General features: G+C 51.2%; 1 protein-coding gene across 1 annotated transcript in view; it reads left to right on the forward strand.

The window, feature by feature from the left end:
* Positions 1–1,697: 1,697 nt before the first annotated feature.
* The window catches only part of Slc26a9 (solute carrier family 26 member 9), a 27,037-nt gene continuing 3,044 nt past the window's right edge, over positions 1,698–25,690 (forward strand). The window contains exons 1-20 of the mRNA XM_021169361.1: positions 1,698–1,783; positions 8,296–8,438; positions 10,633–10,772; positions 10,916–11,026; positions 11,606–11,781; positions 13,162–13,326; positions 13,928–14,080; positions 14,369–14,451; positions 15,118–15,265; positions 16,154–16,267; positions 16,450–16,527; positions 17,108–17,203; positions 19,205–19,311; positions 20,222–20,291; positions 20,380–20,472; positions 20,610–20,723; positions 21,310–21,591; positions 22,502–22,556; positions 23,420–23,562; positions 25,353–25,424. Of these exons, the coding sequence (XP_021025020.1) occupies positions 8,314–8,438; positions 10,633–10,772; positions 10,916–11,026; positions 11,606–11,781; positions 13,162–13,326; positions 13,928–14,080; positions 14,369–14,451; positions 15,118–15,265; positions 16,154–16,267; positions 16,450–16,527; positions 17,108–17,203; positions 19,205–19,311; positions 20,222–20,291; positions 20,380–20,472; positions 20,610–20,723; positions 21,310–21,591; positions 22,502–22,556; positions 23,420–23,562; positions 25,353–25,424 (2,325 nt within the window). The 5' untranslated portion in view covers positions 1,698–1,783; positions 8,296–8,313. The remainder of the gene's footprint in view (positions 1,784–8,295; positions 8,439–10,632; positions 10,773–10,915; positions 11,027–11,605; positions 11,782–13,161; positions 13,327–13,927; positions 14,081–14,368; positions 14,452–15,117; positions 15,266–16,153; positions 16,268–16,449; positions 16,528–17,107; positions 17,204–19,204; positions 19,312–20,221; positions 20,292–20,379; positions 20,473–20,609; positions 20,724–21,309; positions 21,592–22,501; positions 22,557–23,419; positions 23,563–25,352; positions 25,425–25,690) is intronic.

The raw sequence follows: 25,690 nt of genomic DNA on the forward strand, positions 1-25,690 counted from the left end.
AGGCACGATGGCTCAACAAAGAGACCACTGTTTGATCTGGATGGCCACTGTCACTTGGTTAGAGTACAAGCCTCATGACTCACCTGCTTTCGAGGAATTTCTTGGCCAAAATGCAGATCAGGCCATGCTGCCCACTGCACCAGACAGTGCTGGATGTCAGCAGACAGATTCCTGGTCTTAGGTTTTGATTTGTTCAAAGACTCCCTCCCATTATCATTCACCCATCTCACAAACTCACCATGAATCTTTAACGAGTACCAGAAAGTGGATAGGTGGCCAGAACACAAAAAGCCCAGATCTGCCCACTGACATCTCTCATACGGTAAACGAGTTTAGAAGACTGACTACCCAGCACATCACGCCCACTGGCTGTGCTCCATGTTATAACACCAAGGCAGGAAATACTGCAGGAGGGAAACATGCCATCTATGCAGGAGCATGGGGAAGGGCTCCAAGGCAGTGTTCACCAACACGTTCTCCCCACCACTGGAGTGGCAGGCATACTTGGGTCCCTGGCATCTTGGCTACACTTTGACACCTTGAGTGACTTGGGTATTTCCTTAGTCCCCACAAGCAATACATCTTCAAAGTATCCACTGGGCTGGGCTTGCAGACAATTCATTCTTTCATTCATTCAACAGATATTTGTTGAGTCCCTACTATGTGCCAAAGCAACTTCATTTCACCTTCCCAGGGGCACTTCCAACAGTGCTTTGCTGGAGCACCCCTATATCAAGTTTCAGAGCTTCTGTTTAATCTTAGAGAGATAGAAGGACAACTCAAGGCTGGTACAGTCTAGTACATGATGTCTTGGGGGACAGGAGGAAGCCACCTGGGCTCAGGGAGGAACTCTCACTTGGTAGATTCCCACACTGCTTTCCCATTGCATCAGTGGCCAAGGGACCCACAGCTCTGCTCCCAAAGGCATCTGGGAGCACAGTCATTGGCTCTGGTTCCTGGAAGGGATGGTGTAGAGAGTTGATGGCTTCCAGAACACCTTTCCTAAATTTGCTGTAGGTCCAGTTTCTTAAGCTTCTTTACTATAGTGTTTCTGAGACTCATGGCATCTCTGATAGTTCTGAGCACTGCACAGGGACAGTCTTCACAATGATTTAAGGTTGGGGATGGAGCTGGAAAGCAAGTCTCCACCTCAGCTCTGAGTATTTCAAGGCCCTCGGGGCCTCCAGACACCATTCATGCCCTTTCCCAGGGTGCTCAGAGGTCCACTGTCCCTCACCTCTAGATCCCCAACCTTCAAAGCAAGAGCCACAGAGCCCAACCCCTCAGGTGGCTTCAATGGTGTCCATTGTCCAAAAGGCTGTGTGGCTTGACCCCCAGCCCCATAAGTAGCAGGACAGCAGGCTCAGAGAGGAATCTGCCTGCTGCCCCCTCCTCTGCCGACTGCCTTGGGGGAGTCTGTGGGGTAGTGGCCCTGCTGAATGTGACCTATTGTCTTCGGGTGGATTTAGGAAGTGCCAAGCTCCCATCAAACAGCCCTGCTCCCCAGGTAAAACAAAAAAAGGGCTGTTCATTTGGGACCTTTCCCCCCCTTATCTCCTTTTCCTATCTCCTTAGGCTTAGCTCTGGTGTAGTGTTCAAAACCACTTCCCCTCCGAGCCAATCAGAAGCCGGGGCTCACCCGCGGCCCTGAGGTGAAGTTATTTATAAACGCCTCCCTGGATTATTTGAGCAGAGCCCTTTCACACACCTCAGGAACACCTCTCTGCTGCCCGCTGCCCAGACACACCTGCAGCCCTGCCCAGCCGGCTCTGCTCACCCAGAGGTAAGCCCTACCCAGCCCAACCCACCCAAGGGCTGGGGGTTATCCAGGGAAGAGAGCAGGCCCCAGGGGTACCTCCAGAAGAGAGATGACGGGGTGGGGGCTTAGGAACCTGAGTACACATGGGAAGGACGTTCTGAGCCAGATCCTATGAGCAGCCCTCCAGTCCTTGTGGAGCGCACCATAAAGACCTCAGCTGCTAGGGTGAGTTTCACTGGAAGAATACACAGAATGGTCTCTGTTGGAGGAGCTCAATGACACCCAGTCAGAGTCAGGCAAACAGGGCCTTCCAGGAAAAGGAATGGAGCTTGAACCTCTCTGAGCCACCCGGGTTTCTTAAGCAGCTCCCTCCACTTTCTACTTCTTTTCAAGTCCTGGAAGCAGAGAGCTAGCTAGCTCTTGGTGCATCTCGAAGTGGCTGTGTCCCCGTCCTTCTGTCTCTACACCCTTTCCTTCCCTCGCTTATTTCCCCAGTTCGGGGTATTCTGCATGAGCTCTGTGGACTCCTATTTGGTCCCTGTTGCTTCCATGAAGCTAAAAGAGGTAACTGGAGAGGAAGATAAGGAGCTGAAGGCAAGTTAGGGACGGGCTCCATGGGCTTAGAGTGTTTCATGGTGCAGCATCAGAAGGAGTACACTGGTGAGGAGCCAGACTCACAGGCGCCCAAATCCTGAGCCTCCCAGCCCACAGTTCTAAGAGGTCCCAAGGCATCCTTGGGCAGTGTCTCTACTTCTGGAAAACAGCCCAGAGGTTCTCCAGGCTGGGCCAAGCAAATTTGTTTTCGCCCAACACCAACTATTCAGTTGAGCTTAGGCCTGTTAGGTGAGAATGCCTGGAAAAGACCAGCTTTAAGGATGGGCCCCTTAAAGTAGCAAAGCCTTCCCCACCCTGAAATAGGGCAGACAGGGAGAGGATTTTTCTCCCTTAGTGTTTTTACTCAAAGATGATCCTCCCCCAGAGCCCCTGCTGCCCCCAGCAGGCTCTCAGAACCTGGCCAGAGCTTGCTTGGGCAGCATGAAGACCAGCACATACCAGAACCATCTCTGCTACTCCACCAGGCTTTCTGGCCCCTCCCGGGGTCTGACCTGCCCTGAGGCTCACTCTAGGAAATCCTGATGCAAAGGCCTTTATCTCTTAGTGCTCAGGGGCTTCCAGCAGAGTGACATATAATCTGAATTTAGTGAGAATGTCTCAAACTATACAAAATGACCTCTAGAGGTTTGCTAAAGGAATGGAGACCAGCTGGATGTGAGCCAAATCATGGAGGGTGACGTGGTCATGACTTGAAAGATATAATCCTCCAGGGGAGGTCAGACTTCACTCAGTGCTGTCTTCGGTTTTGACCTATATTCTCGGGGATCACTGGTCTCTTCAGGAACTTCTAAGAATCTTATTCCATGTCCTTCTAGGGACCTTGTGACCTTGTACAGGTCTCACTGTTAGACTCTGTTCAGTGTCTCACCTTACGGCCTCTACTGGAACTTAGCCCTAGGTCATCTGTTCTCAACAGGGAAAGCAGCAGGGTGGGTGGGCCTGGAGATACAGAATGGAGACTTGAGACTCCCACCCAACAGGGAGTCCCCTTTAAAGGATGCAGTCCCAGAGCATCCACAGAGTCAACATTTGCCTTGGGGACATCCTCCTCCACAACAGAGAGGAGGGCATCAGCCTGGGGTTAGAAAGGGACTACAGATTTGCACCAGAAACAATTGAAAGAGAGAACATTTCAAAATGCCTTAGGGACGCACAGGCTCCTACAGCCTCCTTCTGCCTGCCAGGACCTCAGTCTCCAGCCAGGATCTCCTGTCACCAGCTGATGTCCCCACTCTAGCCAGACAGAGGCTGCCTTTCTCGGGATAGTTACCCCTGACGAAGAAGGCAAGGAACAAGTCCTCGGAGCCCAGGGAACCTCAAGGTGACCTCTCCTCTCCCCAGAACATAGCCATCCGACAGATAGAGTCCTGTGATAAGGAATCTGCCAAGCTAGGTCTGCCCCAGTGCGTGGCAAGGTGTGTCAAGGAACAATCCCGAGGCACCCTTCCCTCAGCCAGGGCTTAGGAAGGAAGTCACTCTGGGCTCCAGTGACAGGGTCACCTCCAGACATGACAGAAATCCAGGGGCAGGTGCTCACCTTTCTGTTCCCCAATGCCCCTCCTCCTACAGAAAAGACTCAGACGTCTAGAGTGTGAGGGCCAGTGACTGGAACATAGGCATAAGTAGGAAAGGGGAAGGCACAGAAAGACAAGTGAGCTGCCTAGCTAGGAAGGGAGTCTTCCAGGCACAGTCATGATAAAAACAAATGGCCAGGATTGACTGCTTCCCTGGACCCAGCACCCCAGCTCATTCCCTTGGGCATCACGTTGAGCTCAACCCCTCAAGCATTTCTAAGAGGATTCACAGATCTAGGTTGGCCTAGGGAGGGGGCCCAGTGAGCTTTCCTTTGTAGGAGCTTGTTTGAGGGGGTCCCCACAGAGTCCATCTGTCACTTTCTCCAGCTCCTCAGCTGTACAAGATCCCTAGATTCCTCCAATGCCAGGCTGATCTCATTCCTTCCCCAGCCCAGGTTTAGGAATTGTCTGTGTAACCATCTCTCTCTCTCTCTCTCTCTCTCTCTCTCTCTCTCTCTCTCTCTCTCTCTCTCTCCAACCCTCTTAAGTCCTAAAGAGCCCACCTCTAGCTCTTCAGGATGCCCTCCCTTTTTTATCCACAGTGAGAGTCACCTTCCTGTTCCTCAGTACTGTCACACAGCACCTGAAATCCCTCCAGTGGAGGGGCTCACACCGTGATAGGGCAGGGCTCAATACACAACGATGACCGACAGCCGCAGAACACTTGACCCATCAGGGCTGTGTGTTTAACTAGGGATCAATTCATCTCATCTCTGATTCCTCTTTCAATCTTGCTCCCTTTTGTTGTGTGTGTGGTGCCTACGGAGTCAGAAGAGGCTGTCAGATTCCCTGGAACTGGCGTTAGGGATGGGTGTAAGCCACCATGTGGACGCTGGGAATTGAGCTCCAGTCCTCTGCAACTGTTCTGAACCCTGAAGCCATCCCTCCAGCCTTCTGAAAACTCTCTCACCTCCCCACCCAACCCAACATCAGAAGGCTCTCTTAGCACTCTGAGGACCCCCCTCAAGCCCTACTACAAAAGGTTGAGGTTTCCTCACCGTGATCTCACACCCTTTTCCCTTCCAAGGCCTGAAGGGTTGGCTGAGATTGAAGGGACTCTCCCTGCTATGCCCAGCCCTATCTGAAAACAGAAAGTATGAGGAAGGTGCCTCTTCTTCAGGAGCCAGGGATGCCCCTGAGCCTTCACTAGCGACTCTGCCTGCCACCTTGCTGGACCAGCTGGGGCCAGGGTAGGAGGCAGAACGTAGGCAGAGTCCTCAAGATGAGAAACAGAACCTGGAAGTCTTGTCTGAGCAGAGCTCATCAGAGAGCCCGGGTCAGTGTTGTCCCTGGGAGTCCAGTAGCCTCTTCCTTCATAAGCATTTGAGTAGTCAGCAGAGGCCTAGTTCACACAGATCTGCAGTTCTTCATGACTCAGTTCCTTCATTCCAGCCAGCACCATCCTCAAGTCCCCTTCTAGCCAGAAAGCCCTGACTTGGTCCACCTGCTGGTTTCTCCTTTTTATAAACAGGTTTGTGGAAAGCCCTGGTTCCCTGCAACAACCTGGTCCTGGAATAGGAAAGGAGGATACGGGAAAGTGGCAGGCTGGAGTTACCAAATGCAAAGGGACTTTTTCCTTCTGTTAGCCTGTGTCACTGGGGACTCCCAGAGTTCAGGCTGCAGGGAAGCCTTGCCCAGAGAGGCAGAGACCATGCTGAGTCACCCACCCAGTGCCTTCTAAAGGGCTGGCAACCCTGTCCCTTTCCTCCCTCATTTTCCTGGACAGGCAGCCAGGAATGGCAGAAGCCCACTTCAGTACCTACAGAGTAGCCGTGAAGGAGAACCCAGAGGAAGAGTAGTCACCCTCGGCAGGGGGAGTGGGAAAGGTCTCTGGATAGGGGTTGGGGAGGAATTCGAGCCGGTCTCAAGGACAGGCAGCAATGAGTCAGAGCACCTGGGGTGAGGAGGAACTCTGGAGAGAGACCCAAGCCTGTCTGGAGTGAACAACCTGCCTGCATGGGCAGAGGAACCAGCTAACCGGATCACCCAACACAAGGCCAAAGAGAGGAGCCTGGGCTTGGTCCTCCCAGAAATGATGACTGGGGCTTCCGAGCAGGACATAAGTACTGCGTGGAAGAGGAGAGCTGGTGGCCAAGAAGTCACCTAAGAATGTTGCTTTCGGGAGGGTGGGGGCAGGGCCAAGTCAATGCACCAGCAGGAAAAGAAAAAGAAAAAAAAAAAAAGAAGGAAGTAGCAATAGACTGGTGAACAAACCGAATGTGGAGGCTGGGGAATGGAGACGAGTGGCAGGAAAGGAGTGACAGAGCAAACAGGCATCTGGAATAGTAGCATGGGATAGCCCAGTCTCAAAGTGTGCTAGCAGAATAGGGAGCCTTTAAAATGGCCTGGGACAACCCTTCAGCCCACTGCATCCTACAGGCTGGCACAGGAGCAAGATCTCCTCCCATTCTTCTAAGTGGCTCTGCTTTTTGTCAGTCAGCGCACCTTGAAACATTTGGCCAGTTCGTTTGGTCCATTCGGTGGTCTGGGACACACTCCGCACACTGCAAGCATCCCTGAAGCCAGGCCTGGCACTATGGGTTCTTCTGGGGCATCAGACTCCTCACCCCCGGCTCCCAGTGAGCCTGCCAAGCAAGCCAGCTAGAAAGCCAGCTCCTGGCAGACCCCCAGGGAAGTTGGGAGGAAGAATGAAGTCATGGTGCTCCATGGAGCATGAAGACTGGATGCTGGAGAATCATGTCCCACAAGGAAGAAAGCATCCTCCCATCTTAATAATAATAATCACTGCCATTGCCACCTGCTGGGAACCTAGGAAACACATGAGTGTCACACATGAGCTCGCTTAATCCTCACTACAACTGTTATTATCCCCACTTATGGGATGAAGAAGCTACACCTGTGAACCCAGGTCACTCTAAAGCTTAGGATGTTTTCTTGAAACCACATCCGAGTTTCTCCCACTACACGTCTCACATACCACGGCCCTTACTCATTTCTGCCCAGGTCTCCTCCAAAACTCCATTGGTTGATTCACTCAACAAGCATTTGCTAGGTACTAAATACCAGGCAAGGAGCTGGGCAGGGGCTCTGTGGGTAGGTTCATCCACCCACCTTACCCTCTGGTGGGTATCATCGTGGGGTTTCACTAACAGTCCAACCTGGATGTTCCAAAGGAAGGCTTTCTCTGCCCACAGACCAAAAGGTTGGGTACACCAATCAATTGGAACACAACTTCCTTAACCAAGACACTCATGTTGTTGTCCCTCTACTCCTTTTTCTTAATTCCTTCTTGACCATCACACGTATGTCCCTGTGAAGTAAGGAGCCCACCTCACTGTGCTGATGAGGGGCTGGAGGCTCAGAGACGCAATGCCACCCCTTCCTTTCTTCTTTCCAACATAGCCAGAACCAGTCTCTGGATTTTCAGCTCTTTCTGGTATTCTCTTCCATAAAGGCAAACGCACTAATCCACTCCGTGAGGCCTTCACCTAGAAAGTCTGGCAGGGTGGGTCCCTCTGGGGTTACACATCTTCAACACTATCCTCTCAAGTGGGGGGCCTCCCTCAAACCACCGCGTCTACCTCCTCCCCTGAGGGCCTCCACACAGATTTAACAATTCTCACAGGGAACTCCTCTGGGCCCCAAGGGCCCTTGGCACCAAGATCTGCCCTGCTCAGCTCCTGGAACATCAGTGAAATTGCGCAAAGAGTGAGGAGGAGAGAAGTACCCATACACAAGGGTGGGGGAGAGGCTGGGCACAGGAAGCTGTGGGAGAGAGCCAAAGCCGACCATGCAGACTTCCCCAAGCACACCATTGTCCTTCCTGGGGAAACCTGTTGGTGAAGTCGTGGGCAGACAGTCTTATCCAACAGAGGTCCTCCTGAGGTCACGTTGGCCATCCCCCTGCCTCTAGGCAGACTGTTGTCCCATTTGTTCTAAGCTAACTGGATGAATGATATGGGCCCTTCTGGCAGGGAAACAGAGGCCTGGGGGCAAGAAGCAGTCTGTGGAGCCATCCTGGGCTGAGGGGAATAGGATTAACATATTGGAAACCAGCTGTGACTTTTGTCCTTGTACTCCCACCTTCTCTCTGCCTGGTGTTCAGCGGGAGTGACAGTGATGTCACAGGTGTGGAGTGCCAGCCACGTGCTGGGTGCCAAGCAAAACAGCCAGGGCGAGTGTGTGTATCATCAGTACCTGAGAAGGAAGGCCGTCGAAAGAAGTGAGTCTGGCGGAAAGACTTGACAGAGGAAGGGAGGCACCTTGCTGAATAGGGGCGGGAAGACGGGAATAAATCTCTGTTGCAGTGAGGACCAGAGAGAGGAGGCCCCAGCTGGCACTGAGAAGGGATGCCCCTCACCTTTCCACACTCTGCTTCTCCCAAAGCTTGTCAATGTCCCAGACATGAACCAGCCCAGGCCCCGCTACGTGGTAGACAGAGCTGCATACTCCCTCTCCCTCTTCGATGATGAGTTTGAGAAGAAGGACCGTGCCTACCCCGTGGGAGAGAAGCTTCGCAACACTTTCAGGTAATGTGGCTCCTGGACCAGCCCCCTAACCAAGGGGTTAGGAAAGCCCTGGGGGAGGGAAGATTCTGAACCCTGAAGATTAGACCCTTAGGGAGGATGGAGAGGGGAACAAGAATTGCTAGCTGTTTCAGAATGTTGTAGGGTGTCTTTACCCCTGCCCTGGGTTCCCTGAAGTCCTAGTCCTCCCACACCTCTCTTGGGTCCTCAAATGACCTGTGGTTGGATGTACTACAACATGGAGTGGAAATGGGCATATGAGCTTCTCCTCCGTGCCCCATGTCTTGTGTGTCAAAGGGTACCCGAGGCACCATCTTCCCATGCCTCATTCTCTCTTGCATAGCTCTTCTTCCATCTGGTTCAAAGAATTCCTAGAGGAGGCCCTAAATTCCTAGGCTGTACTGAAAGGGACCTCACTAGCCTTCAGGGTCTTCCCACTCTCAGGTCCCTGGGCTCTGGTGGTGGGTTGTGCAACCCACCCAAAGGAAAAGGCTGTACACAGTGGCCCATACACATATCCCAGAACCCTGGGCCACAGGCTCCATCCTCCCCGTCCTCAGACTTCTGGCAAGCCTCACATTCCCTCGCTCCCTTGGGGAAACAGCTGATTCAGTTACTTGGATTGAGGTCACTGGCAGCAGCTGAAGTGGAGCCACAGGTGGAACTGGTTGAGGCCGGGGAATCACCCACTGGAGTCTTTACTAAAAATCTTAGTTCAGCCCTGCCTCTCCTGGGAGGCTCCACCTCTGCTCAGTGACACTCAAGAGCTGTGTGCCCAGTGTCTGAGCCCTGTCCCCAAAACTATGCTCCCCAGACAGATGGGCTCAGCCAGTCTCTGTGTCATATGAGATCACATTTAAGTTGTTTGCATGCTGGAGGGATGGAGGATCTGATGTATTCCTGAAGTTTAGGGATCATTAAAACCATAGAGAGGCAGAAACTAACATTACCCATGACGTTGGCACAAGAGCCTTGAACAGTGTCTTACACACAGGTAGTGCTCCAATAAATACTGGTTGAATGAATGCATGCATGAATGAATGAATGTCTAGAGAGCTAATCCCTCCCTCCAATTCTGTCCTGCCCTCTGAGGCTTCTGTATAAGTTGTCTGGCATCTCTTTCCAGCACCTCCTTCAGACTTCAGGTTGCTTTACCTGACATATGGCAGGGGTGCGAGAAGGCTGGGCATGTGAGTTGTATTCCTTTCCAGCCAACTGTCTACCGGTGAGTCCAGTTTTCTCTGCCATAAGCCACCCTGACAGAGCGCCTGCAGGACTGTCACCTCCTGGCACAAGGCTTTCAGTATGCATCAAACTGTTCACCATGTCTTGGCTGCAAGAAGCACCACAAGCCACAGAAGAGGCTGAGCTGACAGGGGCTGCTGCAGATGCCGTTCTACAGAATATTTAATCGGGACAGGGAAAAAAAAATCTGCCTATACTTTCCAGGATACAAAGCATTGACTGTGTTGGTTTCAGTCTTGGGTGACATCCAGGGCCCCAGTGTCAGGGAAACCATTGTTGAGCAACAGCAACGAGTAAAGATTGGTGCGGGGCAGGAAAGGAAGCCTAATCAGACCGTGAGTCACCGGAGGGACCCAGAGCCTTTGCCTTTCCCTCACCCGAGAGAAGAAAAGCAACCTACCCCCCACCCCAAGTCATCAATCCACCGGCTGTCACCCTTGGGTTTGTAAGCCCTTGTTCCTTCCGGCTACTCGTGAGTTTCCCTGAAAGGATCTCAGGGTGTTCCACAAACAGAGAAGAGATCGATACTCCTTACCCTGTTGGCCAAGGAATGGCTCTCCCATCTTTTCACTCTGATGCTTTGCCAGGGGTGAACGCCCATGCTAGATTCACCAAAGGTAGAGGAAACCAGGTTGGCAGCGTGCACTTCATGGGGACAACAGAGTTTGCCTGATTCTGAGAAATTTAAAGAGAAAAGGACCTGACACCTCAACAAGGCTGAACTACCATAAAATCAACAGTTTGCAGACAAGCCTCGTAGGTTCCCAATCGGGGAGCCAGCATTGACGCCCAGGGTGTGTTGCTGGGGACTCTCCAGTTTAAAACACAGCTTTCCCTCCTGGATATCCTGCAGCACAAGATGTGCACTCGGGATACTGACTGCACTGAGATTGGGTGAACCGAATGACAGGCGTGTTAGCCTCTCTCTGCAACCTGCCCTCCTCTCCTGCAGGTGCTCCTCGGCCAAGTTCAAAGCCATTGTGTTTGGGCTGTTGCCTGTGCTTTCCTGGCTCCCTAAGTACAAGATCAAAGACTACATCATCCCCGACTTGCTGGGTGGACTCAGTGGAGGGTGTATCCAGGTGCCACAAGGTGAGAGTACCCTCAGCCAGGCCTAGCTGGCCACTCCCTCCTGTCCTTTCCCCATCTCCACCCCCTACCCCTGGGAACCAGATGCTCTCCAGAGCTAAGCCTCACTCTTTTTTTTTTTTTTTTTTTTTTTTTGCCTCCTGCAGGCATGGCATTTGCATTGCTGGCCAACCTTCCTGCTGTCAACGGTCTCTACTCCTCCTTTTTCCCCCTCCTGACCTATTTCTTCTTAGGAGGTATTCACCAGATGGTGCCAGGTAAGGTCTCTCCCTTCTGGCAAGTGCAATGACTTGGACCCCAAAGACTCAGGGCATGATGAAGGAGGCTCAGTTTCCACCTCCATTCTCTTGGAATTGATGTTAATCCTACCTGAAAGGACAGTTGCTGCATCCATCCTAGGTCCTCAATGACCTTGGAGAAATCACTTTACCCATGTGAGCTCTCAGCACAGCCTGTTCCATCTCCCCCTCAGGATGGAGGGCAAAGTGTGACAGAACAAGATATACCATATGCTCTGCAGCCAAATGGATTCGAGAAATGGCTGCTCTCAGCAGGGATATTTGGAGTTGTCTAGTGGTTAGTGAGATGGAGCAAAAGACCCTGGACATGGGGCTAGTTTCTGGTCCAGGATCTGTTGCTTGCATTTGAGTTGGTATCCAATGAGATAATGTTAACAAGGATGTGTACGATCTGGGGAAGTGTGTCTGTGGCAGCTTAGAGACAGCTGCTGGCAGAGACCAGTGTAGGGAGCCATTCAAATAAGCTGGCACATGTTTCTGGGCTGGACCCCTTGATCATTTCCATGGGCACACTGCAAACTTCTGACTTCAACACAGGTACCTTTGCCGTTATCAGCATCCTGGTGGGTAACATCTGTCTGCAGCTGGCCCCAGAGTCAAAATTCCAGATCTTCAACAACATCACCAATGAGACCTACGTGGACACAGCAGCCATGGAGGCAGAAAGGCTGCATGTGTCTGCGACACTTGCCTGCCTGACTGCTGTCATCCAGGTGAGCCTCGTAGTCCCTACCAATGACCTCACCGGAGAAGGTGGCAGACCACCTTAATGCTACCTCAAACCCCACAGTGTGCTGTTAAAGCTGATTTAGAGCTCTGCTGTCCTCCCCATGCTAGGGCCAAAAAGGACCTTAAAAATAGCTTAGCATCCCCACCACCCACCGACCTCCGTTTATTTGATGGAGCTATCTTGATCATAAAGTCTACCTAGAACCTTTCAGATGCCCCTTAGAGAAACTCTGATCTCTGCCAGCATCCCTCCTGCCTCCGCAGCCTCCTCTGCCCCAGTCCCAGGCTCAGGAACACTGCATCAGCCAACCATCTAACCAGAAGTACAAGAGGTTCCTCTGGTGTTGATGAAAAAAATGTAGTGTGGCCATGTGCAAGTTCACAGCCATTCCAGAGAGGACCGGTCACTCACTCATCACTCACCTAATGTTTTCTGGTTGCTTTGCTCTGCCAGGAATTGAGCTAAGCCCTGAGGATACAAAGATAAGTTTAAAAAAAAAAAAAAAAGCCCAGTTCACAAGTGGCTCCAAGCGGGACAGAGGAAGTGACCTTGTCAATAGATAAATTTGTGTGCTATGGTGAGATAAGAGGCACAGCAGAGCCATGAACAAGTGGTTATGGGGGTCTAGGAAAGTCCTCAGAGAGGAGGGGACATTTGACCTGAGAAAGCAGAGATGAGCAGAAGTTCATCGGTGCCTAAATGAACAGGCACAAAGGCTGCACCAGGCAGAGGGAACTACACCAAAGAGCACGGAGGCCCAAGACGATGCAGCCTGACCAGGAAGGGGACAGCAAGGAGTTCAGTGTGGTTCAAGGGCAGTAGGTCAGAGGAAGTTAGAAAGGCAGGCAGGGGCCCAATATAAAGTCAGTGGTCTGTCCCTGAGGAAGCAACTTGGGTCCTATCAGTTACAGAAAGATGGTAGGTAGGTAAACCCAAGGCAGGAATTCTGCAGAGACCCTGGCAGGAAGGACAGAGTGGTGGCTGTGGAGAAGGAGATGGGGGGTGGAAGGAAGAAACATTTTGCCAAGAGCATTAGCTTGTGGTGAGCCGCGTGTGAGAGGGAAGGCGGTGTGACTCTTGAGTTTTGGTTGGGCAACAGGTGGCACTGGAGGAGGACTGCATTTATTTTAAGATGAAGAAATTGAAGCCAACTTAGTGAAGTGACAGAGAGGCTATGTACTGAGGGGACCTTGGTCTGGTGGCAGGCACCCAGCTCATAGTGAGTGGCAGGGAAAGGCTGCAGGAGCCTCTTCTCCCTGAGTCCCTACTGTCTCTGAGTTACATGAGGCTCTAAGCTGGGCTGTGTGTCAGGCAAGCATTGGAGCAGATGACCCATCATGGCCTGTCACTTTCCTCCTTCCAGATGGCCTTGGGCTGCATGCAGTTTGGCTTTGTTGCCATCTACCTCTCGGAGTCTTTTATCCGGGGCTTCATGACAGCCGCTGGCCTGCAGATTCTCATCTCTGTGCTCAAGTACATCTTTGGTCTGACCATCCCCTCCTATACAGGCCCCGGCTCCATCGTCTTTGTGAGTCTAGAGACACCCTCCAGGGAGGGGCAGGGTGGGAGCAGAGTTCACATCCTTAGCTGCCTGGGCCATTGTAGAGAGGAACCCAAGGGGTTCTCCTTGTGGGAAAGGGGTCTAACACAGATTCTCGTACACTCACTGGGGCTCTCTGTGGTCAATCCCTGCAGAAAAGGAGACCCCCATTCCAATGTCTCAACTCCTTTACCTGGGAAATCCTGCTTTTTTAGCTTAAACTCTTGATAAGGAAAAGAAAATACGTCATCTTCAAGTCCCCAGCTCCCACATCAGGTGGATCTTAACCCCTTATAACTGTAGCTCTAGGCAATCTGACACTCTTCTGGCCTCCCCAGGCACCTGCACACACATGCACCATCTACTTAGACACACACACACGTGAATAAATATAAGAAAGGATGCTATCTTAGCATTCGCTCCTGATGTACCCTGTGGGAGAGGGTAGTTGGAGATGGGATGGTATTCACAGCCAGGGTTGTGTTCTGCCTTTGTATGTCTCCAGCGGCATCTCTCCCCTGGGCCAGGCACCCAAGGGCAGGGCAGTATGGGAAGAAAGGATGAGAGCTTGTGATGCTCTCTCCCCTAGACCTTCATAGACATTTGCAAAAACCTCCCCCACACCAACATCGCCTCGCTCATCTTTGCCCTGGTCAGCGGTGTCTTCCTGGTGCTGGTGAAGGAACTCAACGCTCGGTACATGCACAAGATCCACTTCCCCATCCCTACAGAGATGATTGTGGTGAGGAGCCCTCCTGCCTGGGGATGGGGTCAGGATGGGAGGAGGGATGTGAGCAAAAGAGCCCTTGTCCATCCCTCTGCCCATTCCACTGGCAGCCAGCGGGACCAGAAGTCTCATGTGAGTGTGTTCTATGGCCACTATGTGACCCCCCACCATGTGACTCCTGGGGCTATCTATCTCATACACACACTCCCCTAAGACAGTGGGATCTGGGAAAAGATATAAGAAAGAGCTCAGACCTAGCCCTAAGTAAGAGCCAATATCCGTTCTTCACTTTGGGATTTACAGGTGGTAGTTGCAACCGCTATCTCTGGGAGCTGCAAGATGCCAAAAAAATACCACATGCAGATTGTGGGGGAGATCCGACAAGGGTGAGTCCAGATCATCAGCGGTCAACTGCACCTCATTCTCCACCTGAGCCGGGGAGCGAATGAGCAGCTCTAACGTTCATTAGAAACTATATGGCCCTGACTCAGAAAAGCCACATAACCAGCCCAGACTGACCATTTTATGGAAAGTGGGTCTTAAAGGAGACAACCTTCCCCAGTCCCCATAAGTTTTGTGTACTGAATACAGTCTCTCTCTGGTCCACCCATCACCGGCTTTTCACTTTGCTGTAATGCACATTCTTTATCCATGCAGAGAGGTAGCTACTGAGATCAACTAAATTCTTTAAGCATGCATGCTGGACCCAGGAAGACCAGGGCAAAGCTTGCCCCACAGAGCTGGAAGAGGGGAGGGAGGAGGCAACACCTCACAGCCCCAGAGGTCTATAGGTCTGAAAACTAGTATGTACAAAGAGTTCAGGATCTGAGCACAATGAAGCCTTCCCATCTGACGGCTTATTGACTGGGAGAAGTTAGGTCTCTTAAGCCCTGGCTTCCTTCTTTAAAAATCAAGAGCAATAGAACCAGCCCTCTGATTACGATCGAGATCACATGGTACAGGCCATACAAGTAAGACCCTGGCATATGGAGGGAGCTCAGCTCCCCTCCTTCTCATACCCTTGGGCCCTGCCTCTTTTGGATCCTTGGCAGGTTTCCCACTCCGGTGGCACCGATGGTTTCGCAGTGGAAGGACATGGTGGGCACAGCCTTCTCCCTGGCAATTGTGGGCTATGTCATCAATCTGGCTATGGGCCGGACCCTGGCCAGCAAGCATGGCTATGATGTGGATTCTAACCAGGTATCTCCAGCTGCCCCTGGCAGGGCTCAGGGGTACGGGCCCACAGAATCCTATTAATGACAGCTAAGGAGGTTGGGGGTATGGCTCAGTGGTAGAGTCCCTGCCTGGCATATAGGAGGTGCCCCAGCCCCTCCCAGAGGAGAGAAGAAGATGTCTTGGGACTCTGTCCTGATGTGAAGCAGTAAGGGATAGGGAATTAGACCTAAGAGGTTGACCCCTTATTTTTAAATTCTTTATTTCTTCCTTCCTTCCTTTCTTTCTTTCTTTCTTTCTTTCTTTCTTTCTTTCTTTCTTTCTTTCTTTCTTTCTTTCCTTCCTTCCTTCCTTCCTTCCTCTCTCTCTCTCTCTCTCTCTCTTTCTTTTTTCTTCCTTTCTCTCTTTCTTTTATGTGTGGGGAGTCTTAGGAGAAAGCTTACATGTTCATGAGCACACACATGTATATGCACATATATATGCATTCATATACATGTATGTGTGTGCTACCTATGGAGGCCAGAGGATACCATTTAATGTCTTCCTCTCTCACTTTCCAACCTTTTCGGGGGAGGGAGGGACAGAGTCCCTCACTGAACTAGAGCTCACTGACTAAGCTACATTGTCTAACCCATAAGCTCTGGGAATCCTCCTGTCTCAGCCTCCTCAGCACTGGGATCCCATGTTTAACTTTTTCACATAGGAGCTGGAGGTCTGAACCCAGGTCCTCATGCCCATGCGGAATATTTTACCTGCTGAACCATCTCCCGAGCCATGAGGCTAACCTTTTGAGTGCTTATGGTTGTACGGCATTACTGGCCCTTCCTAACCGTAGGCCCCTGGCCCTCCTCACACAGCTGACTGACTACAGGTCAGCCCCACTCCCTACCAACCAACCCTGCTATCTCTCCACAGGAGATGATTGCCCTGGGCTGTAGCAACTTCTTCGGCTCCTTTTTCAAGATCCATGTCATTTGCTGCGCTCTCTCGGTCACACTGGCTGTGGATGGGGCTGGAGGGAAGTCCCAGGTGAGCTTTGTCTCAGGGATAGGGGTAGGAGAGAAAACAGAGTAAACTGTCCCTGAGAAGTTCAGGGGCCATGGGCATGCCAGCCTTACCTAGCTAGCTTCCATTCTACCCAATGATCAGCTGGGAAGCAGCCAAGTCACAAGGCCCACAAACCCACTCATCCCAGCTCTTTCCCTGACTAGGTGGCCAGCTTGTGTGTGTCTCTGGTGGTCATGGTCACCATGCTGGTCCTGGGATCCTATCTGTATCCTCTCCCCAAGGTAAGAGCCCAACTGAGAGGGGAGACTGGGGGAACAGTGACAGCCTGCAGCAAAACAATCCCTATGAGTGGGAGTAGCGCTTGGTTGGCCATCACTGTCACATTTGGTTTCCGTTAGTTATCCTTCGAAGTAAATTATGTAAATTTTATCCCTCCATTGTATGGGTGAGGGGGAGACTGAAGCTGACTGTCTGGCTTGTCGGTGAGACGGCTGCTGGGTAGGACTGACTTCACTGTGTGTTACTGATTTCAACCTCCAGCTTTCTGGGAGTTTTATTCCTAGGCAGGAGAATAGTGGGCAAGGTATCTGGTATTTCAGGGCACCCTCGGAGCCTCTCACAAAGATGTTAAGGTGTGAGCCATTCAAGGATGCAAGGAGAGGAGAAATGTAAAACTGGGCCCAGAACGAAGTGTATGGCTCAAGAGGCTACACTTTCCAATCCTGAGACTGAGAAGAAATTTGGGGAAAGAATTCTGGAACTTTTGCCTTGCCCTGCCAGACTCCAGGGTCAGGCGTGTGTAGGAAGGCCAGGGTGATGGGGATATCTCAAATGACATGTAGCAATGTTCTGCTTCTCCAGGCTGTGCTAGGTGCCCTGATCGCTGTCAATCTCAAGAACTCCCTGAAGCAGCTCACTGACCCCTACTACCTCTGGAGGAAGAGTAAGCTAGACTGTGTAAGTGTGTGCATGTGTGTGTGTGTGTTGGGGGGGGGGGTCCTGCCCTCTTGTAACCTGCAGCTCTAGCCTGCTGTTCCCCAGTCCCCAGGGCTTGAGAAGCCAAGCTGTGGAGAGAGGCACTCTTTGTTCAACCACTCCCTGGCTCTGTAGCCAATAGCAAATTCTTTCACTTCCCTGGCCCTCAGCTTCCGCACCTCTGAAGTAGACGCGTGCTCTCTCCACTTTGGGATGGCTTATGAAGAAGATGGGTTCATACTTGCAAACGGCATGTGGTCTGGGTTACATGCGTCATCAACAAAACTTAGTATCTACGACTTTTATAATTTACTGTGCCCCCTCCAGTTAAAAAATGATCATTCTGTGAGGGAAGAAAAAAAAAAAAAAAGCTTAGAGCATAAAGACCAGGCGCCTGAGCAAGTTTCTAGGCTTCTCTAGGGTTCTACTTCCTCCTTTGTTTGTGAGATGAACTTGTGCTCTGCATTATATACTGGCTCTGAGGTTAACTAAATCACAATGGGAACGCACCATACTACGTAAACATCCTTCGAGTGTGACTTCATACTGCAGCTGTGCCTTCACAGGCAGGACTGATAAAAGTTCCTGCATTGTGACAATGCTGTCCTGTTTCTACCTTAGCCCACCCACCATAGCCCATAAACACGAGTGAGGATGACAAAAATCAGGCTCAGAACAGCAGAAGCGGTGGAGGAAGCAAGTGCCAGGGTCTAGCTGGAAACTCCCCGCTGGGCTCCAGACTCCTGGGCTGTCCTGCCTCTAGAAGGCAGAGGCTTGCCTGCACCATGGAGGGAAGGAAGTCTTTAAAGTTAGAAAATGTGTGGTCCCTTTGGGGATTCCCAGTGAGTGGAGGAGACAGGAAGAAACTAAATGCTCTAATTCCCAGCTAATTCCCAAGGATCGGCTTTTACCACCTGGCATCCATCTCCTGGCTTTGGCCGTAGTCCCTTGTAGCCATGTGATGCTGTCATGTGACTTCTACAGAAATCAGTGGGCTTCTACAGAAATTCCCCACAGAGACTGACCCCCTTTAACAGCAAGTCTCAACCTGTGGGTAATGACCCCTGTTGGGAATCCAGCGGTCCTTTCACAGAGGTCACATATTAGATATCCCGTATATCAAATAGTTACATTATGATTATCATCATGTGTATCATTAATGTGTCATTAATGTATCATCATCATACACTATATACATCAGATGATATCAGTAGCAAAATTATAGTTTTAAAGTAGCAACAAACTAATTTTATGGTTGGAGGTCACCATAACCTGAGGAACTGTATTAAAGGGTTACAGATTCGGAAGGTTGAGAAGCACAGCTTTAGAGCCATTTAGAAGCTCCCTGAAGGCCCGTAAGGGAGAGCGCACCCGACCAGGAGACCTGCCCCACAATTTCTGTTCAGGAGCTGAGTTCCTATCAAAGCATGGACACCTCGCTGTTAGATAGGAAGAGAGCTCACATCCATAACACACTGCAAGTCTAGGACCAGTGACTCTCTGACACCCACCCCGGTCTTCTTGCAGAGTGGACTTCATTTTCCCTTGTGTGGACTAGGAAACTGGCTCTCCTGGCTTTGAACCTGGGTGCACCTGACCCGGGGGCACGCTCGTCTTACTCTGCTCATGTGCCCTCTCTGCTCACACTTCTGTATTCTATTAAAATAGAAGGCTAGATTTCTATTTTTAAAACTAGACCAAGGTAGGGGGTGGAGCTCAATGGTAGGGTACTTGTCTGGTATATGAGGCCCTGTATCCAATCATTGGCTCTGGAGGGGAAAAAAGGTCATGAGCTGCACTTGGTGTAAGAGAAGCAGGCAAACAAAACAAAGCACCAGTACGTGACTCACTGCATAAATTAAGCCAGAGCAGAAGAAGAGATCTGAGCTGGGCAGGGCGACCAGGACCTTGACTAATCCTGAGGACTTCCTGAAAGAGGCAGTTTTTCACCCCAGGCTGCCTTTGACATCCTTCTCCTCACAGTGTGTCTGGGTGGTGAGCTTCCTCTCCTCGTTCTTCCTGAGCCTGCCCTACGGTGTCGCAGTGGGTGTAGCCTTCTCCATCCTGGTTGTGATCTTCCAGACCCAGTTGTAAGTGACAACCCCATCCCTCCCAGGCACAGTATGGGGTTGCTGGACCAGTCTGCAAGGGGTCTCCCATGCCAAGACTTAGCATACATAGCACACTGTACATTCTGCCTTCTGGGCCCAGCACAGGGACATGCTACCAGACCTCAGAAGAACATAGCCCAGCCAGGACAGTGGGCATAGACTAAGCTACCTAATTTCTGTACCCTAAAACCTCAGAGCAAACCAGCATGGTTTCAGAGGACCGAGGATGAGCAGAAGCAGACAGGAAAGAGTGAGTGAAACCCACCACCCCTCTAGAAACACTGAGAACCTCAGCTCAAATGGGACCCTACCCCGGGGAACACTAGGTTAGAGGATGGGCTCTGTGCTCTTCTTCCAAAAGAAGCCATCAGCGCAGGCGAGGCTGCCACAGAGGAGCTGAGTGGGCAACAATGGCGCTGAGTGTTGGAGAAACCTTGCCTTCCTGTAAACTCAGAACCAGGGACTTACTGGCTTCGCACCTAAGGTCTCTTCTTCCTTCTCCCCTGAGCCTAGCCTGGGGGCCACTTCAAAACATGCCTAGTGGTAGACCAGCCACAGACATCAGACCAGGGCAGAAAGACTAACAAGCCTACAGAAGAGCAGGAGTCCCAGAGAAGTAGAGATGGCTCAGAGGTTAAGAGCACCGGCTGTTCTTCCAGAGGTTCTGAGTTCAGTTCTCAGCACCCACGTGGTGGCTTGCAACCATCTGTAATGAGATCTGATGCCCTCTTCTAGGGTGTCTGGAGACAGTACAGTGGACTCATATACATAAAATAAATAAATAAATATTTTTAAAAAAAGCAAAGAGCAGGAGTTCTGATCCAGCACTAGCATGGCTCTACCGTGTGAGCATCCATCCATGCTCCCCTCCCTCCTCTTCTTCCTCTAGTCGAAATGGCTCCACACTGGCCCAGGTCATGGACACGGACATCTATGTGAACCCCAAGACCTACAACAGGGTACGTGATTCAAGCTTAGAACCTCCCTCCGTCACTCTGTCCCCTCCTCACTGAGCTCTGTGACCTGAGCTCAGTCTCTCTGTCACAGGCCCAGGAAATTGCGGGAGTTAAGATTGTCACTTACTGCTCCCCTCTCTACTTTGCCAACTCAGAGATCTTCAGGCAAAAAGTCATTGCCAAGGTAAGCCTCCGTCCTTGCTGACCAGAAGGGCTGAAGAGAGAGTGACCAGAAGATGGAAGCAGAGAGGGGCTAGGCGCCAAGGGCAGGCCATCCCACAGAGGTACAGGTCGAGATTGCTGTTGGTCCTCTCCCCACAGACAGGTATGGACCCCCAGAAAGTATTACTCGCCAAGCAGAAATATCTCCGGAAGCAGGAGAAGAGGATGGCGATACCCACACAGCAGAGAAAGTCCCTCTTCATGAAAACCAAGGTGAACTGTGGCCTGGACCAGCTCTAGGCCCATTCTTAACTTGACCCTGACTCCAAGCCTGCAGCACCGTGAGAGGGAGGCAGGAAGTCTCTGGGAGCACTTGCTGGGAACACTGATGGTCACTCTTCTAGGGGAAGGCTGTCAGCTCCTGGGTACCAGTGCACCCCATCTTCAGTGGGAATTTTCTAGGTGGCCAGGCTGTGTGAGAATAGAAGTATAGGAGAAGCAGGCAGACATGGGCAAATGCAATGGGAGCCCTGCTCTCATTCTCTCTCTTATTCTCTCCCTTGTTCTCTTTCTCTCTCTCTCCCTTGTTCTCTCTCTCTCTCCCTTGTTCTCTCTCTCTCTCTCTCTCTCTCTCTCTCTCTCTCTCTCTCTCTCTGTTTACTCTTGAGCAGAGCAGCCAAGGCTTCAGGCTTCTTCTTCAGGTTCTTGCCACTTGGGTTGGGAGAGACAAGCCTGCAGGCCTCCATAGGAAGAGGCTTTAGGAGAAGCCCGTATTCACCACCAAGCTGGGACATTGCCCTCCTGCCTCTGCTTGGCGTTCAGTGCCAAGGTCCTGACTGCCCCCCCTTTCCACCCACAGACGGTCTCTCTACAGGAACTCCAACAGGACTTTGAAAGTGCTCCCTCTACTGACCCCAACAACAACCAAGCTCCTGCGGCTGAGGCTCACATATCCTACATCACCTTCAGTCCAGACGCCTCCACAGCTGCTGCATGTGAGCTGCCCGCCTCCACTCGGTCCCCCCAGGAGGCTAGTGACACTCTAGCCAGCGTGCCACCCTTTGTCACCTTCCACACTCTCATCCTTGACATGAGTGGAGTCAGCTTTGTGGATTTGATGGGCATCAAAGCTCTAGCCAAGGTGAGGCCCCGTAGGGTGGGAGGAGCTTGTGTGGACAACTCCTGTCCATTTCCCTCCAGGCCCTCATTTGAACCAGCTGAGGGAGGTTCCAGACCCTAGGGCTCCTTGCCCCCAATGCAAACAGAGTGGACACACTCTTCAGTGCAAGTTGAGGACACTGAAGCATTGGAGTGAGTTCCCTGAGCTTCAGTACACCCACCAAGACCATCCTGCATTCTTTATCAACTTATCAGTCCCAGACCACACCTTGGGTCCTCTGACTGAGGCCATTGGTCCTGCTGCCCACACTCACTACTGAAGCCAAGAGAGAAGACACCATAGTACCCGCTGTGTACTAACACATAGGTCGAGCAGGCAGCCTGAGGATGCCAAGAATACAAGGGTCACTCTGATCACTCTTCAGTGGCCCTGCCAATGCCAGGTTGACAGCGAGCCTCAAAGAGGCCCCAGTGGAGGCAATCGAGGAGAGCAGAGGGGCTCAAAGCAGTTGGTGTCACTACCAGGCAGGACAGTGAGGGCCCTTCTCTGGTGTTGAGGCTCAACTGACTTCTCTAGGTTGGACAGTGAGGTGGAGACCTTCACTAAAAGCTTGTCTCATGGAACCTTGGTTCTGAACACTGAAAGCAAAGGTCTGGCCCTTAAAACAGGTCATGGTAACTTGAAGTGTCTGCCACACTGGCAGAGCCCCATTTCCGCCCCACTCCTCAGAGGCGCCTTGGGCCAACACTCCAGAGAGACCTAGGGTGCTCTCTGCCACTCATGCCTGTGGCTGCCAGGGCCCTCAGAGTTGCTTGTCTGTTTGGCTTCCCCTCTGAAGTGTGTTTCGTGAGTCATTTTTAAGACCCACTCAAAACATTCCTTTCCTTTCTTTTCTCCCATTTCCTTCCCCTCCCTTCCCCAACTCCTCTAGCTAAGCTCCACCTATGAGAAGATCGGAGTCCAGATCTTCCTGGTAAACATCCACGGTAAGAAAACTGGGGGTCAGGTGGGCATTTAGGGGACCAGAGGCTGGAAAGGGAAGCAGTGGGGACGGGTGAGCAGGTGAGCATCCTGTGGGCAGGGTATGTTCATTCCATTGAGAGTAGATAGAATTATATTCTGCTCACCCTAGTTTGTGTGTATGCCGAGCCTAGCCAGCCAATCACTTTCTCCATCTTGGGGTTCATTTCCATACATAAAAAAATCGGGCGGGGGTCAACTGGTTGAACTTGGGATCCTTTCCAAATCAGAAGGTTCATGGATCTGTATTAGCACAGAAAACCCACATGCCCTGACTTCCCAGAGACTTGTCTCCAAAGGGTGCTTTAAGCAGCCTCAAGGACATGCCTCCGAGCAAAGGACACTCGCTGCATTTGCACATATGCCAAGGGCAAAAAACACACAGAGACCCGAGAGAAATACGAAAGGGATGCATACACATCCAGATGCCACCCAGCAGGGCTCTTCAAGGGTCCCATAAAGAGCACATTCATAACTCTTACCCCGTGACCACTCCCCAAAAAACCATCTCCAGAATGTGATCAGAGTAAGGGCTCAGCCACATGTTGGAAGTTTGAGGAAAGAGGAAGACTGAGCCTTGCGGGCTGGAATTGGCAGCCATTTCCACGTGGATGTATTAACCTTTCCTTGACAAGCAACAACATCTCAAATCCAACCACTTCCTTCTGCGCTGGATTGAGAGTTCAGCATGGTCGGGCTCAGACTGCCCTCTGCCGTCCAGAACTGATACTGCAGGGCCAATTGTCTGCTTTCCCCCACCAGCCCCTCCCACCAACTCCAATCCACCAAGGCTGTTAGTTATCTTTTCCTGTTACCTGCCTCCTTACAGCCCAGGTGTACAATGACATCAGCCACGGAGGTGTCTTTGAAGATGGGTGTGTACAGCGCAGTCACGTGTTCCCCAGCATCCACGATGCAGTCCTCTTTGCCCAGGCAAATGCTAGAGAGACCCCAGACCGCAACTTCCACGGGGTAAGTCTTCACGCCTAGAGAATCCTAGGTTCCAGCTCTCACAAGCAGGAGGACAAACGGACATCAGAAAGAACTGGAGATGGTTTAAGTTCCAACACCAATTCTGCCATCTCATTCTTTTGAATCTCGGGTCCCTGTCTATAGAATGGCACCGCCAACCATTGCCTGCCACACTAGGCTTGTTTCTGTTTAGGATTAAGTGGTAATTATGCATCTGACATAAAGATTTGATGTTATTGATTGCGACTTATATATGCTGTCTCGCCCCCCACCACCTTCACTTTTTTGGTAATGGTGGTGGGTGCCCTGGCTTGGAAATTTCAAGCTAGGGTGAATGGAGAAACTGAGTTTTGTCTCAGCCTCTCAGCATTTAATTTACTAGCTCAGTGAGTGGTATGAGAGGAAGACATAAATAATTCTGTATAAAATTTCAGAAATCTGAAGAGTCTGACCTAGCCACCCTTCACCTGCAGGTCCTGGAAAACTAGGGACCTTTCTAATTCGTGAGCCTTGTCCACAGGGACTCTTTTTATTATTAGATATTTTCTTTACTTACATTTCAAATGTTATCCCCTTTCCTCGTTTCCCCTCTGAAAACCCCCTTATCCCATCCCCCCTCCCCCTGCTCACTAACCCACCCATTCCCGCTTCCCTGTCCTGGCATTTCCCTACACTGAGGCATAGAGCCTTCACAAGGTCTCCTCTCATTGACGTCCCACAAGGCCATCCTCTGCCACATATGCAACTGAAACCTTGAGTCCCTCCTTATGTACTCTTGATTGGTGATTTAATCCCTGGGAACTCTGGGGTTACTGGTTATTTCATATTGTTGTTCCTCCTAGGGGCCTGCAATCCCCTTCAGCTCCTTGGGTCCTTTCTCTAGCTCCTCCATTGGGGACCCTGTGCTCAGTCTAATGAATGACTGTGAGCATCCACTTCTGTATTTGCCAGGCACTGGCAAAGCCTCTCAGGAGACAGCTATATCAGGCTCCTGTCAGCAAGCACTTGTTGGCATCCACAATAATGTATGGATTTGGTGACTGTATATGGGATCAATCCCCAGGTGGGACAGTCCCCGAATGGCCTTTCCTTCAGTTTCTGCTCCACACTTTGTCACTGTATCTCTTCCCATGGGTATCCACGGGACTCTTCAGAGTCCTTGTTATTTGTCATTACACCAATGATATCCAATTATTACACTTTAAGTGTAATATATGGTTTCAGTCTTTTGCATTTATTTAATGTGCATATATGTGTGTATAGACAAACACATCATGTCATGCATGTGGAGGCCAGAGGACAACCTATCCCTGTCCTACCATATGGGTCCTGGGGATCAAACTTGGGTTCCTCAGCTTGGTGACAAGTACCTTTACCTACTGAGCCATCTCTCGCACCCTTTTTTAAATATTTGTAAATAATTTATATTGCATACATTCTCTGCTTATCTATTATAAATCACACACACACACACTGCATACACACTCCTTACAATAGTGCAGTGAAGGAGAAAGCCAGCAAAAGGAGTTTGAATATTCTGCCTTTATAGAACTCCAAAGAAAAGGAATCCCAAGGCCAAGCAATCTGCACCTCCTTGCCTATGATGCTCACAAGGGGGCAGGCCTTGTGCACGTCTGCCTCTAGCTGTGCTGTTTCATGAGGCAGAGGAGGGCCAGAGATGGGAAAGGAGGAAACATGGGGTCCTCTAGAGCCTGCCCCCTTCCTGCCACCGTGCATCCACTGATGCTCTGATCTCTGAGCTCATCCTGCACCCGCTTCCTTCCCTTCAGGCTCCAGGGGACGCTGAGTTCTCCTTGTATGACTCAGAAGAGGAAGGTCCCGGCTATTGGGACTTAGAACAGGTGAGTAGAGGGGCAAAAGGTGAGGGAGGAGAGGGAGGAGAGACGTCCTGCTTCCATCTCAGGTGTTTGCTGGCTGTCTCCTCCAGCTCAGAGCTGTAACCGTGAAGGTGGCAAGGTGTCGCCTGTCTTTTAATAGTGACTCTTCTTAGCATCAATACACACAGGGCAGGGGTGTCCTATGGAATCAGTACACACAGGGCAGAGGTATCCTATGGAATCAGTACACACAGGGGCAGGGGTATCCTATGGAATCAATACACACAGGG

The sequence above is a fragment of the Mus caroli genome, chromosome 1 (genome assembly GCF_900094665.2).
Source record: "Mus caroli chromosome 1, CAROLI_EIJ_v1.1, whole genome shotgun sequence".
In the NCBI taxonomy this organism is placed as follows: domain Eukaryota; kingdom Metazoa; phylum Chordata; class Mammalia; order Rodentia; family Muridae; genus Mus; species Mus caroli.